A 22,975-nucleotide genomic window follows, 5' to 3' on the forward strand; every position below is an offset into this window, starting at 1 on the left:
TCTGTGGTCTATGGTCTTCATCTACCGCCATATCTTAAACACGACACGTCAACACGACACTTCGTGAACCGTAATAAATACGTCTGCAGCGACTTATATACGCCACTTTGACCCTGAAAATGAAGGTTACATGGAGCGAGGAAAGTGTAATGATTTCGTAGACGATGAACTAATTATCGGTAAGAAAAATTAAGAAAATTATTCTGGATAGTTTGGTCTTTAACAGGATAAACTATAAAGTGCATAGCGAAAGACTTGTAACAGACCTGGTGGTCTGTAATGTGCTGGTCTGCTGGAAGGCGGCACACGGGAAGGCCATATAACTTCAGACCTGATGGTCTATGACCAGGGTACCTGCTGGAGGACAGATACAGACCTGATGGTCTATGACCAGAGTACCTGCTGGAGGACAGATACAGACCTGATGGTCTATGACTAGGGTACCTGCTGGAGGACAGATACAGACCTGATGGTCTATGACCAGGGTACCTGCTGGAGGACAGATACAGACCTGATGGTCTATGACCAGGGTACCTGCTGGGGAACAGATACAGACTTGATGGTCTATGACCAGGGTACCTGCTGGAGGACAGATACATACCTGATGGTCTATGACCAGGGTACCTGCTGGAGGACAGATACAGACCTGATGGTCTATGACCAGGGTACCTGCTGGAGGACAGATACAGACCTGATGGTCTATGACCAGGGTACCTGCTGGAGGACAGATACAGACCTGATGGTCTATGACCAGGGTACCTGCTGGAGGACAGATATATATCCTAAATTTCTTATCTATGGATCTTCCTCTTGGCCAGCTCATTAGCCACCAGAAAAACAGCATCACAGACCACCAGATACTGTGTTTATGATGTTGGATGTGCCCCAGGGAACAGATGAAGAACGGCCCATCCACACAACTACACGTGTATATACATAAACGCCCATATACGCACATTTACATACATATACAAATCAGCAAATACATAAATATGCATACACATACACAGACAGATACATATATACACATTCCTATGAGTCCACGGGGGAAAATGAAACACGATAAGTTCCCGAGTGCACTTTCGTGTAATAATCACATCATCAGGGGAGGCACAAGAGAGAAATATAACAGTCAGGGGAGATACAAGAAAGAAATATAAGTCAGTTGATAAACAACGAAAAGACGGAGCTAGGACGCCATTTGGTAAACATGCGATTGTCCAAGACTGGCAACGAGCGTTCATAAACTTGATATGTGGACAAGAAGGGGAATTGTTTACAAATTTTATCAACAATAAAGCTATCCAATTTGTATAGATCTTCACTAATATTAAGGTTATAATTCTTTGTGTATTTAATAATAGAAGATTCAGTGATATTTCTCGTGGTACTGGAGTTAGCGTTAATAACTGAGATGGCATTACTCCGGTCAATACAATGATCATAGTTTTTAACGTGATTAAACAAGGCATTTGATTTTTGTCTCGTTCTTATACTATATTTATGTTGCTTAAGTCTAACAGAAAGATCCTTACCAGTCTGACCATGAAACTAATCACAATTTCTACATGGCACTTTATAGATGCACCCAGAATTTTCTGGTGAGTTCCTGATTAAGATATTCTTTATTGTATTATTGTTGCTGAAGGCAACATTTACATTAAATGATTTAAGCAACATGGGAAGTAAAGTAAAATTATTATCAAAAGGGAGAACTAAAAGATTCTTGAAGTCAATGGGAGGTTTGGGCTCAACTCTATAAAATGATTTCTTTGCTAACTTCAGGGCTTCATCAATGAAAGATCTAGAGTACTTTAACTTAGATCCAATAGAATATATCTTCTCAAACTCATCGTCAATAAACTCTGGACTGCAAATACGTAATGCCCTAAGGAACATAGATTGAAATGATGATAATTTAACTCTGTCATGTTGAGATGAATAATAATGGATATATGAACATACATTGGTAGGTTTCCTTCCCCGTGTGTGTGTGTGTGTGTGTGTGTGTGTGTGTGTGTGTGTGTGCTTGCATATAACCCCTGTTATGTCTCCATATGTTTCAATCGGTGTTATAACCTAACCTAACCTAACCTAACCTAACCTAACCTAACCTAATCTAACCTAACCTAACCTAACCTAACCTAACCTAACCTAAGCTAAAGCTGGTCCCGCCACAGGTACATCTGGGGTTGGCAGGACGGGCGAGCCGACTACGTACACAACCCCATCAACAGCTACCACTTCCTCCGCCGTCTGACGCACGACTTCGACTCGGTTCGCCGAGCGCTCCACCACGAAGACCTCACGCAAGGTAGGTGGGTCGACCGAGGGGCTCGGTCACCTCTCCCGCTGGTGACACAATACACTGGTCTTGTAACTCAGGCATGTGCTGGGTCTGGAGATGGAGTTCACTGGCCTCCATGTCTGGAGATGGAGTCCACTGACCTCCATGTCTGGAGATGGAGTCCAGTGGCCTCCATGTCTGGAGATGGAGTCCACTGACCTCCATGTCTGGAGATGGAGTTCACTGGCCTCCATGTCTGGAGATGGAGTCCACTGGCCTCCATGTCTGGAGATGGAGTTCACTGGCCTCCATGTCTGGAGATGGAGTCCACTGGCCTCCATGTCTGGAGATGGAGTTCACTGGCCTCCATGTCTGGAGATGGAGTCCACTGACCTCCATGTCTGGAGATGGAGTTCACTGGCCTCCATGTCTGGAGATGGAGTCCACTGGCCTCCATGTCTGGAGATGGAGTCCAGTGGCCTCTATGTCTGGAGATGGAGTCCACTGACCTCCATGTCTGGAGATGGAGTCCAGTGGCCTCCATGTCTGGAGATGGAGTCCAGTGGCCTCTATGTCTGGAGATGGAGTCCACTGGCCTCCATGTCTGGAGATGGAGTCCAGTGGCCTCCATGTCTGGAGACGGAGTCCACTGGCCTCCATGTCTGGAGATGGAGTCCACTGGCCTCCATGTCTGGAGATGGAGTCCAGTGGCCTCCATGTCTGGAGATGGAGTCCAGTGGCCTCCATGTCTGGAGATGGAGTCCAGTGGCCTCCATGTCTGGAGATGGAGTCCACTGACCGTACTCACATATGAAACATGAAGATACGAATGCTTTCGTGAGGATTCGTGCCATCATGAATATTCTTCGGTCATCACAACAAACATTCGTGTCTTCGTGTTTCATCTTCCATGTGGTTAACAGCACATTCCTGAATCAAACGTTCTCAATGATCAAACGTTTTCAGTCATGACGTAAGACAACACCAAACGTTTACAATAATAAAAATCATATGTATGATATATATATATATATATATATATATATATATATATATATATATATATATATATATATATATATATATATATATATACATATATATATATATATATATATATATATATATATATATATATATATATATATATATATATATTTATTTATTTCTATTTATTTCAATTTCCTTTGACGCTGTCTCCCGCGTCAGCGAGGTAGCGCAAAACAGACGAAAGAATGGCCCAACCCACCCACATACACATGTATATACATACACGTCCACACACGTAAATATACATACCTATACATCTCAACGTATACATATATATATACACACACACAGACATATACATATATACACATGTACACAATTCATACTGTCTGCCTTTATTCATTCCCATATATATATATATATATATATATATATATATATATATATATATATATATATATATATATATATATATATATATATATATATATATATATATATATATCATCCATGTCACCCCACATGTATGATGATATTACAATGAGTCGGCCACATTGACAGTGACACACAAGACAGACACTCCAAGTGTTGCCTGGGGACCTGCTGCTGGCTGTTCCTGGAGGAGGACAGCCTACATGTTACTCATGGCTTCTGCTGAGCTGCATTACCAACCCTCACATCACCACCTCCCCGGTCAAGGGGTCCTCCTAACGGGTGGAGACGGACTGTCATAACGGGCCCCGTACCTGTCAACGGAGAGTTTGTCTCTCTCACTCGATTCTCGATTTCTCTCTCATCATCTTCACACTTCACAGTCCCCTGCTCCGGCTAACAGGTTCTCATGGCTCCTGCTAGCCAGACACCAGTACAGCAGTGGTGCAGACACCAGTACAGCAGCTTCACAACACAAACACACACACACACATACACACACACACACACACACACACACACACACACACACAGGAGGCCCTCTCATGGAAGGGACACAAACTGTATTTAACTGAGACAAAAAAAAAACTATTATCATTTTCCATTCTGCTGAGACAGAACGGGTCCTATCCCAAACTATCTTATTAGTGCTATATATATATATATATATATATATATATATATATATATATATATATATATATATATATATATATATACAATATTCTATTTATTATACTTTGTCGCTGTCTCCCGCGTTACCGAGGCAGGGCAAAGAACCAGACGAAAGAATGGCCCAACCCACCCACATACACACAAACGCCCACACACGCATATATACATATTTATACATTTCAACATATACATACATATACATAAACAGACATATACATGGGTTCATATTCATACTTGCTGCCTTCATCCGTTCCTGTCGCTACCCCGCCACACATGAAATTGCACCACCCTCAGCCCGTGCACGCGCGAGGTAGCGCTAGGAAAAGACAACAAAGGTCACATTCGTTCACACTCAGTCTCTAGCTGTCATGTGTAATGGACCGAAACCACAGCTCCCTTTCCATATCCAGGCCCCACAAAACTTTCCACGGTTTAACCCAGACGCTTCACATGCCCTGGTTCAATCCATTGACAGCACGTCGACCCCGGTATACCATATCGTTCCAATTCACTCCATTCCTTGCATGCCTTTCACCCTAAAATCTTTTTCACTCCATCCTTCCACCTCCAGTTTGGTCTCTCACTTCTTCTCGTTCCCTCCACCTCTGACACATATATCTTCTTTGTCAATCTTTCCTCACACATTCTCTCCATTTGACCAAACAATTTCAAAATATCTTCTGCTCTCTCAGCCACACTCTTTTTGTTACCACACATCTCTCTTACCCTTTCATTACTTACTCGATCAACACATATTGTCCTCAAACATCTCTTTTCCAACACATCCACCCTCCTCCGCACAACCCTATCTAGAGCCCATGCCTCGCAACCATGTAACATTGTTGGAACGACTATTCCTTCAAACATACCCATTTTTCCCCTCCGAGATAACGTTCTCGCCTTCCACATATTCATCAACGCTCCTAGAACCCCCCCCCCCCCACACCCCACACACACACACACACACACACACACACCCTGTGAGTCACTTCTGCTTACATGGTTCCATCCGCTGCTTAAGTCGACTCTCAGATATCTAAAACACTTCACTTCCTCCAGTTTTTCACCATTCAATCTTACCTCCCATTTAACATGCCCCTTAACCCTACCGAACCTGATAACCTTGCTCTTATTCACATTTACTCTCAGCTTCCTTCTTTCACAAACTTTACCACGCTCAATCACCAGCTTCTGCAGTTTCTCAGACGAATCAGCCACCAGCGCTGTATCATCAGTGAACAACAACTGACTCACTTCACAAGCCCTCTCATCCACAACATTCTGCATTTCCTGCCCCTCTCTCCAAAACTCTTGCATTCACCTACCGAACATGGAGACATCACGCATCCCTGCCGCAAACCGACATTCACTGGGAACCAGTCACTTTCCTCTCTTCCTACACGTACACATGCCTTACATCCTTGATAAAAACTTTTCTCTGCTTCTAACAACTTGCCTCCCACACCATATAGCCTTAATACCTTCCACAGAGCATCTCTATCAACTCTATCATATGTCTTCTCCAGGGTGAAGGGTAGAGAGTGGTTTGGAAATGTCTTGGAAGCCGAGGATTGGAGTAGCACTACTCCTGAAGCAGTTGTGGGAGTATGTGATAGAGTGTAAGAGAGTAAACTCTAGATTGATATGGGTAAAACTGAAAGTGGATGGAGAGGGATGGGTGATTATTGGTGCCTCCCTCACCTCCCTCCCTCACCATCCCATCCATGAACAAATCAAACAGCCATGGTGACATTCACACATCCCCGCCGCTTTCTAATCTTCACTTGAACCATTCACTTTCTTCTCTTCCTACTCGTAAACATGCCTTACAACCTAAATAAAAACATCACACTGCTGCTACCAGCTTTCCTCCCAAATCGTATATTCTTAACACCTTCCATAAGGCATCTCTATCAACCCTACCATATGCTTTCTTCAGATCCATAAATGCGGCACACAAATCCTGTTTCTCTAGGTATTTCTCAAACATTTTTTAATGCAAACATCTGATCCACACATCCTCTCCCACTTCTGAAACTACATCGTTCCTCCCTAGTCTGATGATTTGAATAGGCAACTTACCAGATCCAATGAACAAAGTTATACCACCATAGTTTGAACACTCACCTTTATCCCCTTTGCCTTTATACACTGGCACTACGCATGCATTCCGCTAGTCCTCAAGCACCTCACCATGATCCATTCATACACTGACAATCATAACTGACCAATCAACAACACAGTCATCCCCTTTCTTAATAGATTCAACTGCAATACCATCCACTCCAGCCGCCTTTCTTCATTTCATCTAACGTATGGTTTTCACCACCACTTGTCTCTTCACCATACCACTCTCCATGACTCTTCTATTTCGCACACCACACCGATCAAAACACCCTACATATGCCACCCTATCATTAGACATGTTCAACAGTCCTTCAAAATACTCACTCCATCTCCTCACTAATTCCACATTTGCCCCTTCACTAATGTTCCTATTTGTTCTCATTTTTCGCACATTACTTATTCGCAATCACGATTCGCCGCAATCACGATTCGACCCAACGCGCTCGACCCCGTGCTGCCCGTGAATGTTTCTTGGTCAACAACGCTAACCTCAACACCCTGGAGACCCCGCAGGTGTCCTATCTCACACGGCGTCAACAGCCAAGATCCCTACGTATATACGGGTTACGCAGGCGGTCATCGTCAATGACCTGGATCTTCGATTATCCAGCAGCAGTAGTGATGGACGGTCCCTAGGTCTCGCCCCTCTGTAGTGAGTGTGTCATACTAAACCTCCAGCGTGTCTGACGGTTCTTGTTCAGAAGGGAGATGGTCATTCAACTTTTCCCCATAGGGAATAATTCTCTTCTTCCAACACCCAACCCCTCGTATCCCTGACCACTGTGATCACTCACCTAAAATTCTGGATCTGTTTTTCACCTCTAATCCTTCGCGCTGTAGCTACACAGTTTCTTCCCCCCAGTTGCTTCATCTGACCCCCATTATCATATATGGATGTATTTGAATAGCACCTCCCCCTCCAGTTCAGCAGCCCCTTCTAAACGTAAATTCTGGATCTGTTTTTCATCTCTAATCCTTCCCGCTGTAGGTACACAATTTCCTCCCCCCAGTTGCTTCATCTGACCCCCATTATCATATATGGATGTATTTGAATAGCACCTCCCCCTCCAGTTCAGCAGCCCCTTCTAAACGTAAATATCAGCACCTCAACAAAGCTGGTTGGAATACATTACGAAACTTCTTTACTGATTTTCCTTGAGTAAATTATTGCCTGAGACGCTGCTTCTGTCTCCGCCAAACGCACAGCAGACGTTATTGTTGTTGCTGGAATGGAAGCATTTATATCCACCTCCTCCTCCAAGATGTCATTCTCTTCTAGTCTAATCCATGGTTCAATCGTTCCTCCCCTGAGGCCATTCAGGCAAGAGATCAGACATATCGGGCTCTGAAAATCATCTTCAACTTCTGACTTCCAATTTAGCATGTAACAATTCTCGTAATTATGATAAGTAAGTTGTCCGTGAGGCAAAGTGTTCCTTTAAGCACAGGAAGTGAGATAACCTCTCCTTGTCATTCACTGGTGGATCTCTCACGTCTTTTGCGAGGGGCAACGCTTACAACTGTCGCTCCATCTTTCCTGCACTTTTTCTCATTCTCAAGGTACTATATTCATCTCTCCCACAGACAGAGCAACCCTCTTTGGTTCGCATTTCTCCGCTAACTCTATTTTGGATGACTTTAATATTCCTTCGCCCCCTAATGCTTCTCTTACTAAACCCATGCCCCTCCCCGTAATCTCTTTACGAATGGTCTGAAAAGCGCTTCTCTCTCTGGACACACGAAAGGCTTGTGGTCCTGATGGCATTCACCTCCGTATACTAAAAGAGTGTGCCTCTGAACAAGCACCTGTGCTTGCTCGTCTATTCCGTTTGTTTTTGAAGACCTGAACTTTTCCTTCATCGTGAAAACATGCGTTGGTTTATCCCATCCCTAAGAAAGGATGTCAGTTTCAATCCCTCCAACTATCGTCCTGTTGTCTTGACATCTACCATTTCCAAAGTCTTTGAATCACTCTTCACCACCCATATCCCCAGACATCTTAAATCACACAGCCTCCTCTCTGATCACCAATAAGAAGAGATCCATCGGTCATATTCTTTCCCATCTTACTAATGTCTCGTCATCATCCCTGAAAGACTTTTAGGAAATCCTATGTAGCTAGCTGCCTTTGATATAGCCAAAGCTTTTGAGAGGGTGTGGCATCGGGGGTTTCATCTCTTAGCCTCCCCACTTCTGGCTTCCCTCCCTTATTTTGCTCTCTCTTATCTAGCTTCCTCTCTGGCCGATCTATCTCCGTGGTTGTTGATGGATCCCCGCTCCCCATTTCTCCATCGGTGATGGTGTTCCTTAAGGTTCTATCCTGTTCCCTACACTTTTTTTTTCTAGTTTTCATTAGTTTTTTTCTTTCTTCTATAAACCAATTGCACTCATAGGCTGACAACGCAACACTGCATTCCTCCAAATCCTTTCACTCTGCTCCTTCTCTCACTCGATCTGCATCTCGGCTCGACACAACTTCCTCAATAACCCCAGACTTGGACAGAATATTTCAGTGGGTTAGGTGGATTCTGGTTCAGTTTAATGCCTCCAAGATCCAGTTTCTGCCCGTTTACCCTTTCATATCTTTCCCCAGTAACTATAATCTGACATCTTCAGTTATTTTCTTCAATTTTCCTAAAATTCGTAAATACTTTCCCTTGTCTTTTCGTTTTCATCAACCTCTCTGCATTTCAATGAAGGTCCGGTCTTGATGTGGACTTTTGTGCGTGACTGGAACTCCCAACGTATAAAGAAGATAAACAAAAGGAGGGAATTGTGGTATTCTCACCTGCTTAAGTGTCTCCGTAACCCTGTTATGTACTCTCTGACTCCATGATCACCCAGTTGTGGTATTCTCACCTGCTTAAGTACTTAGACTCCGTAACCCTGTTATGTACTCTCTGACTCCATGATCACCCAGTTGTGGTATTCTCACCTGCTTAAAAGACTCCGTAACCCTGTTATGTACTCTCTGACTCTATTATTACCCAGTTGGCGTCGTCTTGGTGCTTGATAATCCTGTGACATCGCCACACGGGACTGTCACCCTGCCTGGTGCGTGCCTTGTTCCCATATCAAGGTAGGAGAGGTGAACTTTGTTTATTGAGGCTAATCTTCATTTCCTTCCTCAAGCCAGTAGTGTAGATAGTTCGTCTGTTGGATTTAACAACCAGCGACCAATGAAGGAGGTCATATGACCTGAAATATAATGTCTCGATGGATTATATAGATATCATATATCAATGATACAAATAATAATGAAACCCACATCAATCTATGTAAACAATCTCTCAGAATTATCCTAGAGGTTTAAGACGGACGGGAAGACTAGCGAAATATATCCCTGGGGATAAGGGAGAAAGAATACTTCCCACGTATTCCCTGCGTGTCGTAGAAGGTGACTAAAAGTGGAGGGAGCGGGTGGCTGGAAATCCTCCCCAACTGTTTTTAATTTTCCAAAAGAAGGAACAGAGAAGCCAAGGGAGAAAGTTTCCTTCTAAGGCTCGATCATCTGTTCTTAACGCTACCTTGCTAACGCGGAAAAAGGCGCATATGTATGATATGAGGATATTCCCTCAGAGGCCCAGTCCTCTGTTCTTGACGCTACCTCGCTAGCGCGGGAAGTGGCGAATAGTATGAAAAAAAGAAAGAATATATATATATATATATATATATATATATATATATATATATATATATATATTTTTTTTTTTTTTTTCTTTTTCATACTATTCGCCATTTCCCGCGATAGCGAGGTAGCGTTAAGAACAGAGGACTGGGCCTTTGAGGGAATACCCTCACCTGTCCCCCTTCTCTGTTCCTTCTTTTGGAAAAAAAAAAAAAAAAAAAAAAAATGAAACACGATAAGTTCCCAAGTGCACTTTCGTGTAATAATCACATCATCAGGGAAGACACAAGAGAGAAGAAATATGTCAGTTGATATACATCGAAGAGACGAAGCTAGGACGCCATTTGGTTTGGTTTGGTTTGGTTTGGTTTACAGTGGTATGAGTTCATGATGATATTTTAAGGAATGTGAAGGCGCGGGCGTGTGTGGCGCATCCCTGCTTTGTGTTTACTTCATCTCGTAGGTCGAGTCTTCATGCTACGTGTCCCGCCACCGTTAGACAATAAGCCCCACCTTACGCATGCGCTTTACGGACCGTTATGCAGCGTTGTGTGTCCGGGCTATTTCGTCCCAGAGATGTATTACTGAGACGCGGTCATATATTCATAACAGTTGGTCACGCGGGTGAAAACATATTCCGAAGCACTGTTACTATGAAACACCATGAATGGTACAGTATCGTAGGTATATCTCCCTAAACTTAGGATGTCTAGTACAAATGTTGATTCGCGACGGAGTTACGAAGCTTCGCATCCCAGTGTTACGAAATACGGTGGTGACCTTGGCGAGGTAGCGGTCACACTGTGTGATTACTTTGTGTTACTTTTACACTCGTGTTGCCCCTTATCTTAACTTTGTTTACGTGTATCGTATATCATATATATATATATATATATATATATATATATATATATATATATATATATATATATATATATATATATATATGTGTGTGTGTGTGTGTGTGTATGTGTGTGTTCCCATGAGTCCACGGGGAAAATGAAACACGAAAAGTTCCCAAGTGCACTTTCGTGTAATAATCACTTCATCAGGGGAGACACAAGAGAGATATATAACAGTCAGTTGATATACATCGAAGAGACGAAGCTAGGACGCCATTTGGTAAACATGTGATTGTCCAAAACAATCATGTGATTGTTTTGGACAATCACATGTTTACCAAATGGCGTCCTAGCTTCGTCTCTTCGATGTATATCAACTGACTGTTATATATCTCTCTTGTGTCTCCCCTGATGAAGTGATTATTACACGAAAGTGCACTTGGGAATTTCTCGTGTTTCATTTTCCCCGTGGACTCATAGGAATATCTTGATCACGCGCAAAATTGTGATCCTTTCCAATATGTGAGTGTGTGTGTGTGTGTGTGTGTGTGTGTGTGTGTGTGTGTTAAGTACTTGGCCCCCTTCTCTGTTCCCTCTTTTGGAAAGTAAACCAAAAGGGCAGGATTTCCACACACACATCCCCTCCCCTGCTCCCTCCCCTTTTAGTCGCCTTTTACGAACAGGCAGGGAATACGTGGGAAGTTTTCTTTATCCCCTCTCCCCAGGGATAATATATATATATATATATATATATATATATATATATATATATATATATATATATATATATATTATTACATGACAGCTAGAGACTGAGTGTGAACGAATAGGGCCTTTGTTGTCTTTTCCTAGCACTACCTCACACACATGAGGGGGAAGGATGTTGGTATTCCATGTGTGGCGGGGTGGCGATGGGAATGAATAAAGGCAGACAGTATGAATTATGTACATGGGTATATATGTATATGTCTGTGTGTGTGTGTATATGTATGCGTTGAGATGTATGGGTGTGTATATGTGGTGTGTGTGGACGTGTGTGTGTATGCATGTGTATGTGGGTGGGTTGGGCCATTCTTTCGTCTGTCTCCTTGCACTGCCTCGCTAACGCGGGAGACGGCGACAGGGCAAAGTGAATAAATAGATAAATATATATAGGGGAGAAAGAATACTTCCCACGTATTCCCTGCATGTCGTAGAAGGCGACTAAAAGGGAAGGGAGCGGGGGGCTGGAAATCCTCCCCTCTCATTTTTTTTTAAATTTTCCAAAAGAAGGAACAGAGAAGGGGGCCATATGAGGATATTCCCTCAAAGGCCCAGTCCTCTGTTCTTAACGCTACCTCGCTAATGCGGGAAATGGCGAATAGTATGAAAAATATATATATATATATATATATATATATATATACGAACAAAGTGCATAGGAACGCACACCATAGAACATACAAACCTGCAACAGCCAGGATCGAACCCTGGACCCCTGTGTAACAAGCGGGAATGCTACCGTTAGGCTATGGGCCTGGCTACTAGGAAATAACTATTCGAATACTATGTACTCAAATACCCTTCGTCTCGCGTTGGTGAGCAACGGGGTCTACACCGGTCATTTCCCAACAGGCGCACATAGCCAGCAGATAGCATTTTACCGAACCTTACTGTACAACGCGGAGGTATATGAATATGAACAAAGTGCATTTAAACGCGCACCTTTATAGAACATACAAACCTCCAACAGCCAGGATCGAACCCTGGACCCCTGTGTAACGGGCGGGAATGCTACCACTAGGCTATGGGCCTGGCCTAGCGGTAGCATTCCCACCTGTTACACAAGGGTCCCGGGTTTGATCCTGGCTGTTGGAGGTTTGTATGATATATATATATATATATATATATATATATATATATATATATATATATATATATATATTTTCTATTATACTTTGTCGCTGTCTCCCGCGTTTGCGAGGTAGCGCAAGGAAACAGACGAAGGAAATGGCCCAACCCCCCCCCCCCATACACATGTATATACATACGTCCACACACGCAAATATACATACCTACACAGCTTTCCATGGTTTACCCCAGACGCTTCACATGCCTTGATTCAATCCACTGACAGCACGTCAACCCCGGTATACCACACTGCTCCAATTCACTCTATTCCTTGCCCTCCTTTCACCCTCCTGCATGTTCAGGCCCCGATCACACAAAATCTTTTTCACTCCATCTTTCCACCTCCAATTTGGTCTCCCTCTTCTCCTCGTTCCCTCCACCTCCGACACATATATCCTCTTGGTCAATCTTTCCTCACTCATTCTCTCCATGTGTCCAAACCACTTCAAAACACCCTCTTCTGCTCTCTCAACCACGCTCTTTTTATTTCCACACATCTCTCTTACCCTTACGTTACTCACTCGATCAAACCACCTCACACCACACATTGTCCTCAAACATCTCATTTCCAGCACATCCATCCTCCTGCGCACAACTCTATCCATAGCCCACGCCTCGCAACCATACAACATTGTTGGAACCACTATTCCTTCAAACATACCCATTTTTGCTTTCCGAGATAATGTTCTCGACTTCCACACATTCTTCAAGGCCCCCAGAATTTTCGCCCCCTCCCCCACCCTATGATCCACTTCCGCTTCCATGGTTCCATCCGCTGCCAGATCCACTCCCAGATATCTAAAACACTTTACTTCCTCCAGTTTTTCTCCATTCAAACTCACCTCCCAATTGACTTGACCCTCAACCCTACTGTACCTAATAACCTTGCTCTTATTCACATTTACTCTTAACTTTCTTCTTCCACACACTTTACCAAACTCAGTCACCAGCTTCTGTAGTTTCTCACATGAATCAGCCACCAGCGCTGTATCATCAGCGAACAACAACTGACTCACTTCCCAAGCTCTCTCATCCCCAACAGACTTCATACTTGCCCCTCTTTCCAAAACTCTTGCATTTACCTCCCTAACAACCCCATCCATAAACAAATTAAACAACCATGGAGACATCACACACCCCTGCCGCAAACCTACATTCACTGAGAACCAATCACTTTCCTCTCTTCCTACACGTACACATGCCTTCCATCCTCGATAAAAACTTTTCACTGCTTCTAACAACTTTCCTCCCACACCATATATTCTTAATACCTTCCACAGAGCATCTCTATCAATTCTATCATATGCCTTCTCCAGATCCATAAATGCTACATACAAATCCATTTGCTTTTCTAAGTATTTCTCACATACATTCTTCAAAGCAAACACCTGATCCACACATCCTCTACCACTTCTGAAACCACACTGCTCTTCCCCAATCTGATGCTCTGTACATGCCTTCACCCTCTCAATCAATACCCTCCCATATAATTTACCAGGAATACTCAGCAAACTTATACCTCTGTATATATATATATATATATATATATATATATATATATATATATATATATATATATATATATATATATATATATATATATATATATATATATATATATTTTGCTTTGTCGCTGTCTCCCGCGTTTGCGAGGTAGCGCAAGGAAACAGACGAAAGAAATGGCCCAACCCACCCCCATACACATGTATATACATACACGTCCACACACGCAAATATACATACCTACACAGCTTTCCATGGTTTACCCCAGACACTTCACATGCCTTGATTCAATCCACTGACAGCACGTCGACCCCGGAATACCACATCGATCCAATTCACTCTATTCCTTGCCCTCCTTTCACCCTCCTGCATGTTCAGGCTCCGATCACACAAAATCTTTTTCACTCCATCTTTCCACCTCCAATTTGGTCTCCCACTTCTCCTCGTTCCCTCCACCTCCGACACATATATCCTCTTGGTCAATCTTTCCTCACTCATTCTCTCCATGTGCCCAAACCATTTCAAAACACCCTCTTCTGCTCTCTCAACCACGCTCTTTTTATTTCCACACATCTCTCTTACCCTTACGTTACTTACTCGATCAAACCACCTCAAACCACACATTGTCCTCAAACATCTCATTTCCAGCACATCCACCCTCCTGCGCACAACTCTATCCATAGCCCACGCCTCGCAACCATACAAAATTGTTGGAACCACTATTCCTTCAAACATACCTATTTTTGCTTTCCGAGATAATGTTCTCGACTTCCACACATTCTTCAAGGCTCACAGGATTTTCGCCCCCTCCCCCACCGTGGGATCCACTTCCGCTTCCATGGTTCCATCCGCTGCCAGATCCACTCCCAGATATCTAAAACACTTTACTTCCTCCAGTTTTTCTCCATTCAAACTTACCTCCCAATTGACTTGACCCTCAACCCTACTGTACCTTATAACCTTGCTCTTATTCACATTTACTCTTAACTTTCTTCTTTCACACACTTTACCAAACTCAGTCACCAGCTTCTGCAGTTTCTCACATGAATCAGCCACCAGCGCTGTATCATCAGCGAACAACAACTGACTCACTTCCCAAGCTCTCTCATCCACAACAGACTTCATACTTGCCCCTCTTTCCAAAACTCTTGCATTCACCTCCCTAACAACCCCATCCATAAACAAATTAAACAACCATGGAAACATCACACACCCCTGCCGCAAACCTACATTCACTGAGAACCAATCACTTTCCTCTCTTCCTACACGTACACATGCCTTACATCCTCGATAAAAACTTTTCACTGCTTCTAACAACTTGCCTCCCACACCATATATTCTTAATACCTTCCACAGAGCATCTCTATCAACTCTATCATATGCCTTCTCCAGATCCATAAATGCTACGGACAAATCCATTTGCTTTTCTAAGTATTTCTCACATACATTCTTCAAAGCAAACACCTGATCCACACATCCTCTACCACTTCTGAAACCACACTGCTCTTCCCCAATCTGATGCTCTGTACATGCCTTCACCCTCTCAATCAATACCCTCCCATATAATTTCCCAGGAATACTCAACAAACTTATACCTCTGAAATTTGAGCACTCACTCTTATCCCCTTTGCCTTTGTACAAAGGCACTATGCACGCATTCCGCCAATCCTCAGGCACCTCACCATGAGTCATACATACATTAAATAACCTTACCAACCAGTCAATAATACAGTCACCCCCTTTTTTAATAAATTCCACTGCAATACCATCCAAACCTGCTGCCTTGCCGGCTTTCATCTTCCGCAAGGCTTTCACTACCTCTTCTCTGTTTACCAAATCATTTTCCCTAACCCTCTCACTTTGCACACCACCTCGACCAAAACACCCTTTATCTGCCGCTCTATCATCAAACACATTCAACAAACCTTCAAAATACTCACTCCATCTCTTTCTCACATCACCACTACTTGTTATCACCTCCCTATTTGCGCCCTTCACTGAAGTTCCCATTTGCTCCCTTGTCTTACGCACTTTATTTACCTCCTTCCAGAACATCTTTTTATTTTCCCTAAAATTTAATGATACTCTCTCACCCCAACTCTCATTTGCCCTCTTTTTCACCTCTTGCACCTTTCTCTTGACCTCCTGTCTCTTTCTTTTATACATCTCCCACTCAATTGCATTTTTTCCCTGCAAAAATCGTCCAAATGCCTCTCTCTTCTCTTTCACTAATGATCTTACTTCTTCATCCCACCACTCACTACCCTTTCTAATCAACCCATCTCCCACTCTTCTCATGCCACAAGCATCTTTTGCGCAATCCATCACTGATTCCCTAAATACATCCCATTCCTCCCCCACTCCCCTTACTTCCATTCTTCTCACCTTTTTCCATTCTGTACTCAGTCTCTCCTAGTACTTACTCACACAAGTCTCCTTCCCAAACTCACTTACTCTCACTACCCTCTTCACCCCAACATTCACTCTTCTTTTCTGAAAACCCATACAAATCTTCACCTTAGTCTCCACAAGATAATGATCAGACATCCCTCCAGTTGCACCTCTCAGCACATTAACATCCAAAAGTCTCTCTTTCGCGCGCCTGTCAATTAACACGTAATCCAATAACGCTCTCTGGCCATCTCTCCTACTTACATACGTATACTTATGTATATCTCGCTTTTTAAACCAGGTATTCCCAATCACCAGTCCTTCTTCAGCACACAAATCTACAAGCTCTTCACCATTTCCATTTACAACACTGAACACCCCATGTATACCAATTATTCCCTCAACTGCCACATTACTCACCTTTGCAATCAAATCACCCATCACTATAACCCGGTCTCGTGCATCAAAACCACAACAATATATATATATTTTATTTATTTTGCTTTGTCGCCGTCTCCCGCGTTTGCGAGGTAGCGCAAGGAAACAGACGAAAGAAATGGCCCAACCCACCCCTATAACATGTATATACATACACGTCCACACACGTAAATATACATCCCTATACATCTCAATGTACACATATATATACACACACAGACATATACATATATACACATGTGCATAATTCATACTGTGTGCCTTTATTTATTCCCATCGCCACCTCGCCACACATGGAATAACATATATATATATATATATATATATATATATATATATATATATATATATATATATATATATATATATATATTTTTTTTTCATACTATTCGCCACTTCCCGCGATAGCGAGGTAGCGTTAAGAACAGAGGACTGGGCCTTAGAGGGAATATCCTCACCTGGCCCTCTTCTCTGTTCCTTCTTTTGGAAAATTAAAAAAAAAAAAAAAAACGAGAGGGGAGGATTTCCAGCCCCCCGCTCCCTTCCCTTTTAGTCGCCTTCTACGAGACGCAGGGAATACGTGGGAAGTATTCTTTCTCCCCTATCCCCAGGGAATATATATATATATATATATATATATATATATATATATATATATATATATATATATATATATATATATATATCATCAATGGAATGGCCTTGCTTAAGGTCTTTGTTGTACGTGTCGTCTCAGCTAACAAAAAAAAAAAAGAAAAAAATTCAGGTCAGCTGACGCTCCACAAGCGGTGTGAGCTTGCCAAGTACAGTTCTGTCTTGAATAAAACCTCTTATACGTGCAATGATCCATGGCAAGTAGGGGACGATCCTTTTATAAGCCAAGGTGACACACAACATAGGCCAATGAACCCGACAATTATGTTATTACTACCTCCATAAGAAGCGGCTTACCATCTTACAATGCGTGGGCTTTGCTGATGTTAAATTCATACTTACAGTTTGATAGTCTCGTTCATATCTACGAAGCTAAGACACATTTTTTTTATTACACAGTTTTAAACGTCCTTTCTTCCTGTTTCTTCCTATTCTATCTTTCCTTCTACCTTTATTCTCCTGTTTTAGAATGTCTTTGTTTACTTCCCCTCTCCGCCATCCTAGCCAGACTGGAATGGCCACATCATGCACCCTAACCAACCGTGTGGTCATTCCCTCAAATAATCCCCTTTACGTCTTCAGCCTTGCGACCGACGGGCCACAGGCATAGCAGCAGTGGATGTGGCCTTAGAATTATCACTTAACACCTGAAGAAGGAATTCTAGGACTTTTTATAGACATTTCCGGTTGGTGGATGTAGTAGCTTGAGTGGTTACGATATATAGAGGATTTAAAAGGATCAAGTGTACGAGTAACAGCGTGATGCCTATCAACCACTGCAATGGACATCTAAGGTCATCACTAGAGACAGAATATAATATAAACAACTGGCTAATCTCCCGTTGATATTGCGTAACAGGAACATAGGTTAGTGACGGGTTCCAAGGATGGAAAGAAGAAGCCAAACCCTTGAGGGACTGTTTTATTAACTCTATCCCGCCTGGGGGTTCAGCAACCCCAGGTAAGGTGTATGTGTCCCACCTGAACTCACCCTTCAGTAAATGAAACAGCTACACCAAGTTACTGACTGACATTTCTTGATCATAACTTAAAACAGTTACCATCAAATCGTCTGGTCTTTTTATCTTGCCTCAATCTCTTTTTTTCCCCACTCCTCACAACAACACCCACCCAAGACCCCTCCTTCGCCACCACACTTCCGGTCTCCAAACGTTCACAAAAGACACTTCCTCTCCTCCGGGCGCTTCCTGAGTTCCCAAGCGGCAGCAAATACATCCAGGCTGGGAAAATCTATCATGATGATGCATGACCGACCTCCCGCCCGTACCTGAGCGGTCATCCACCGGAGACATGCGAAGCCTCGCAAACACCATTGCGCCGTCACGCGGGGTGATGGTCGACCCAGATATCCTCTGGATGTTTATACTACATATCATTTTCAGTTGTCCACAACACGTATATCTAAAGATAAGATATATTCATTATTCTTGTCACAGAAAAGGATCGTATTATCTTTACTAGACGAGTGAGTTATCATTTTCGTGGGTCTGGGGGATGACACAAGTGCATGGGTTCGAATCCAACTGACTATGGAAGTGATTACGACCCATTATCATAGCTTTCTTTTTTTCGCGTTTGGTTTTATAAGGACCTACTGACCTTAGTGCTTGTTAGTAAATAATAGGAATCTATATACTAAACACATTTCGTCGCACGCAACAAAAATAATGATAATAGGCTATTAAGATATGTTTACAAAATCCGTGGTTCTTGTATATACGAACCTCCCCCCCTTCACCACCATCACCATCACCAGCAAGAACGTGGTCTTGCCCCCATCACACCATCACTGGTAACATTATCCTCTCCAACACACCACCATCACTGGTAACATTATCCTCTCCAACACACCACCATCACTAACATTATCCCCTCCAACACACCACCATCACTAACATTATTCTCCCCACCACACCACCACTAGTAACATGTTCCTCGCCAACACACTACCACCAGTAACATGGCCCTCCCCAACACATCACCACCAGTAACATGGCCCTTCCCAACACATCACCACCAGTAACATGGCCCTTCCCAACACATCACCACCAGTAACATGGCCCTCCCCAACACATCACCACCAGTAACATGATCCTCCCCAACACATCACCACCAGTAACATGGCCCTCCCCAACACATCACCACCAGTAACATGGTCCTCCCCAACACATCACCACCAGTAACATGGCCCTCCCCAACACATCACCACCAGTAACATGGCCCTCCCCAACACATCACCACCAGTAACATGGTCCTCCCCAACACATCACCACCAGTAACATGATCCTCCCCAACACATCACCACCAGTAACATGATCCTCCCCAACACATCACCACCAGCAACATGATCCTCCCCAACACATCACCACCAGTAACATGATCCTCCCTAACACATCACCACCAGTAACATGATCCTCCCCAACACATCACCACCAGTAACATGATCCTCCCCAACACATCACCACCAGTAACATGATCCTCCCTAACACATCACCACCAGTAACATGATCCTCCCCAACACATCACCACCAGTAACATGGTCCTCCCCAACACATCACCACCAGTAACATGATCCTCCCCAACACATCACCACCAGTAACATGATCCTCCCTAACACATCACCACCAGTAACATGATCCTCCCCAACACATCACCACCAGTAACATGATCCTCCCCAACACATCACCACCAGTAACATGGTCCTCCCCAACACATCACCACCAGTAACATGGTCCTCCCCAACACATCACCACCAGTAACATGGCCCTCCCCAACACATCACCACCAGTAACATGGCCCTCCCCAACACATCACCACCAGTAACATGGTCCTCCCCAACACATCACCACCAGTAACATGGCCCTCCCCAACACATCACCACCAGCAACATGATCCTCCCCAACACATCACCACCAGTAACATGGCCCTCCCCAACACATCACCACCAGTAACATGGTCCTCCCCAACACATCACCACCAGTAACATGATCCTCCCCAACACATCACCACCAGTAACATGGCCCTCCCCAACACATCACCACCAGTAACATGGCCCTCCCCAACACATCACCACCAGTAACATGATCCTCCCCAACACATCACCACCAGTAACATGATCCTCCCCAACACATCACCACCAGTAACATGGTCCTCCCCAACACATCACCACCAGTAACATGATCCTCCCCAACACATCACCACCAGTAACATGGCCCTCCCCAACACATCACCACCAGTAACATGGTCCTCCCCAACACATCACCACCAGTAACATGATCCTCCCCAACACATCACCACCAGTAACATGGCCCTCCCCAACACATCACCACCAGTAACATGATCCTCCCCAACACATCACCACCAGTAACATGATCCTCCCCAACACATCACCACCAGTAACATGATCCTCCCCAACACATCACCACCAGTAACATGGCCCTCCCCAACACATCACTACCAGTAACATGATCCTCCCCAACACATCACCACCAGTAACATGATCCTCCCCAACACATCACCACCAGTAACATGATCCTCCCCAACACATCACCACCAGTAACATGGCCCTCCCCAACACATCACCACCAGTAACATGGCCCTCCCCAACACATCACCACCAGTAACATGGCCCTCCCCAACACATCACCACCAGTAACATGGCCCTCCCCAACACATCACCACCAGTAACATGGCCCTCCCCAACACATCACCACCAGTAACATGATCCTCCCCAACACATCACCACCAGTAACATGATCCTCCCCAACACATCACCACCAGTAACATGATCCTCCCCAACACATCACCACCAGTAACATGATCCTCCCCAACACATCACCACCAGTAACATGGCCCTCCCCAACACATCACTACCAGTAACATGATCCTCCCCAACACATTACCACCAGTAACATGATCCTCCCCAACACATCACCACCAGTAACATGATCCTCTTCATCACATCACCACCAGTAACACGGTGTGGGATTTCTAATTTCACAACTGGCCCTGATATTCAAACCACGTATACACACCGTAGCCTCAAAGCAACTGAAGAACACCATTTACCAAAGTTGGTCTAAAACACCCTAAGTTCTGAGATCCTCCCTTGCATCTACCACATCTGAGACTGGGACGACAGTGAGACAAGAGGGAGTTTAATCATCTCCGCTTCCCACATAGCCCTACGCGCCAACATAACCTCGCTGCGAGGGGGTGTGGAAGCGGCCGCTGAAGCTGACGTGAACGGAGCAGCGTACTCCCTTGTGCGACTGCAAGACACGTACAACCTCACAGTGGACGAGCTGGTGGAAGGTGACATTCGCGGAACTAAAGCAGTGCAAGAACTCTCAGGTAAACACATCACCGGGGAACGAAGTGTAGGGTCGTATGTATGTTAAGTGATAGCTTCTGAATCCTAGAAAGTATAAGTTTCAAGAATATTTGAATTATGTTAAGTGATAGCTTCTGAGTTCTAGAAAGTATAAGTTTCAAGAATATTTGAATCATGTTCAGTGATAGCTTCTGAATTCTAAAAAGTATAAGTTTCAAGAATATTTGAAGTATGTTAAGTGATAGCTCTGAATTCTAGAAAGTATAAGTTTCAAGAATATTTGAATTATGTTAAGTGATAGCTTCTGAATCTAGAAATTATAAGTTTCAAGAATATTTGAATTAGTTACTAAACCAATCTTTATTTCGCAACTCCTTGAATACGAAGGCCCGACCTTCGAGTAATGTTTGATTCTACATATTTCCCATTAAACTGGTGTTATCATTAACTTACGCCGTTTTCTACACTAATGAGAATGATGCGAAAAGCATTTCCAAAACAGTATATATGTTGCGTTTTAGTCTCTACCCCAGCCTTATGATTGTTACAATTATTTATCTCATGCTTCGGTTTAGATTCATAATAACCTAAGATGTACTCAAAGGCTAGTTCACTCTTTGACTGTATAAATGGATATATATGTATCATTTGGAGTCAACTGTATGAATGGATTATTATATCATTTGGAGACATTCAACTGAAATACTTGCAATACGCGAACTTATCAAAGGGAGGTTGCAAAAAGGAAAAAAAACCCAGTTCCG

The 22,975-nt window shown here is 43.5% G+C and overlaps 1 protein-coding gene across 1 annotated transcript in view; it reads left to right on the forward strand.

Annotated features, from left to right (window-relative positions):
* The window catches only part of LOC139761667 (prolyl 4-hydroxylase subunit alpha-1-like), a 60,833-nt gene that overhangs the window by 12,652 nt on the left and 25,206 nt on the right, over positions 1 to 22,975 (forward strand). Inside the window, exons 2-3 of the mRNA XM_071685991.1 lie at positions 2,181 to 2,314; positions 22,061 to 22,231. Coding sequence (XP_071542092.1) covers positions 2,181 to 2,314; positions 22,061 to 22,231 — 305 coding nt within the window. The remainder of the gene's footprint in view (positions 1 to 2,180; positions 2,315 to 22,060; positions 22,232 to 22,975) is intronic.

This window comes from Panulirus ornatus, chromosome 41, assembly GCF_036320965.1.
Source record: "Panulirus ornatus isolate Po-2019 chromosome 41, ASM3632096v1, whole genome shotgun sequence".
Taxonomy (NCBI): domain Eukaryota; kingdom Metazoa; phylum Arthropoda; class Malacostraca; order Decapoda; family Palinuridae; genus Panulirus; species Panulirus ornatus.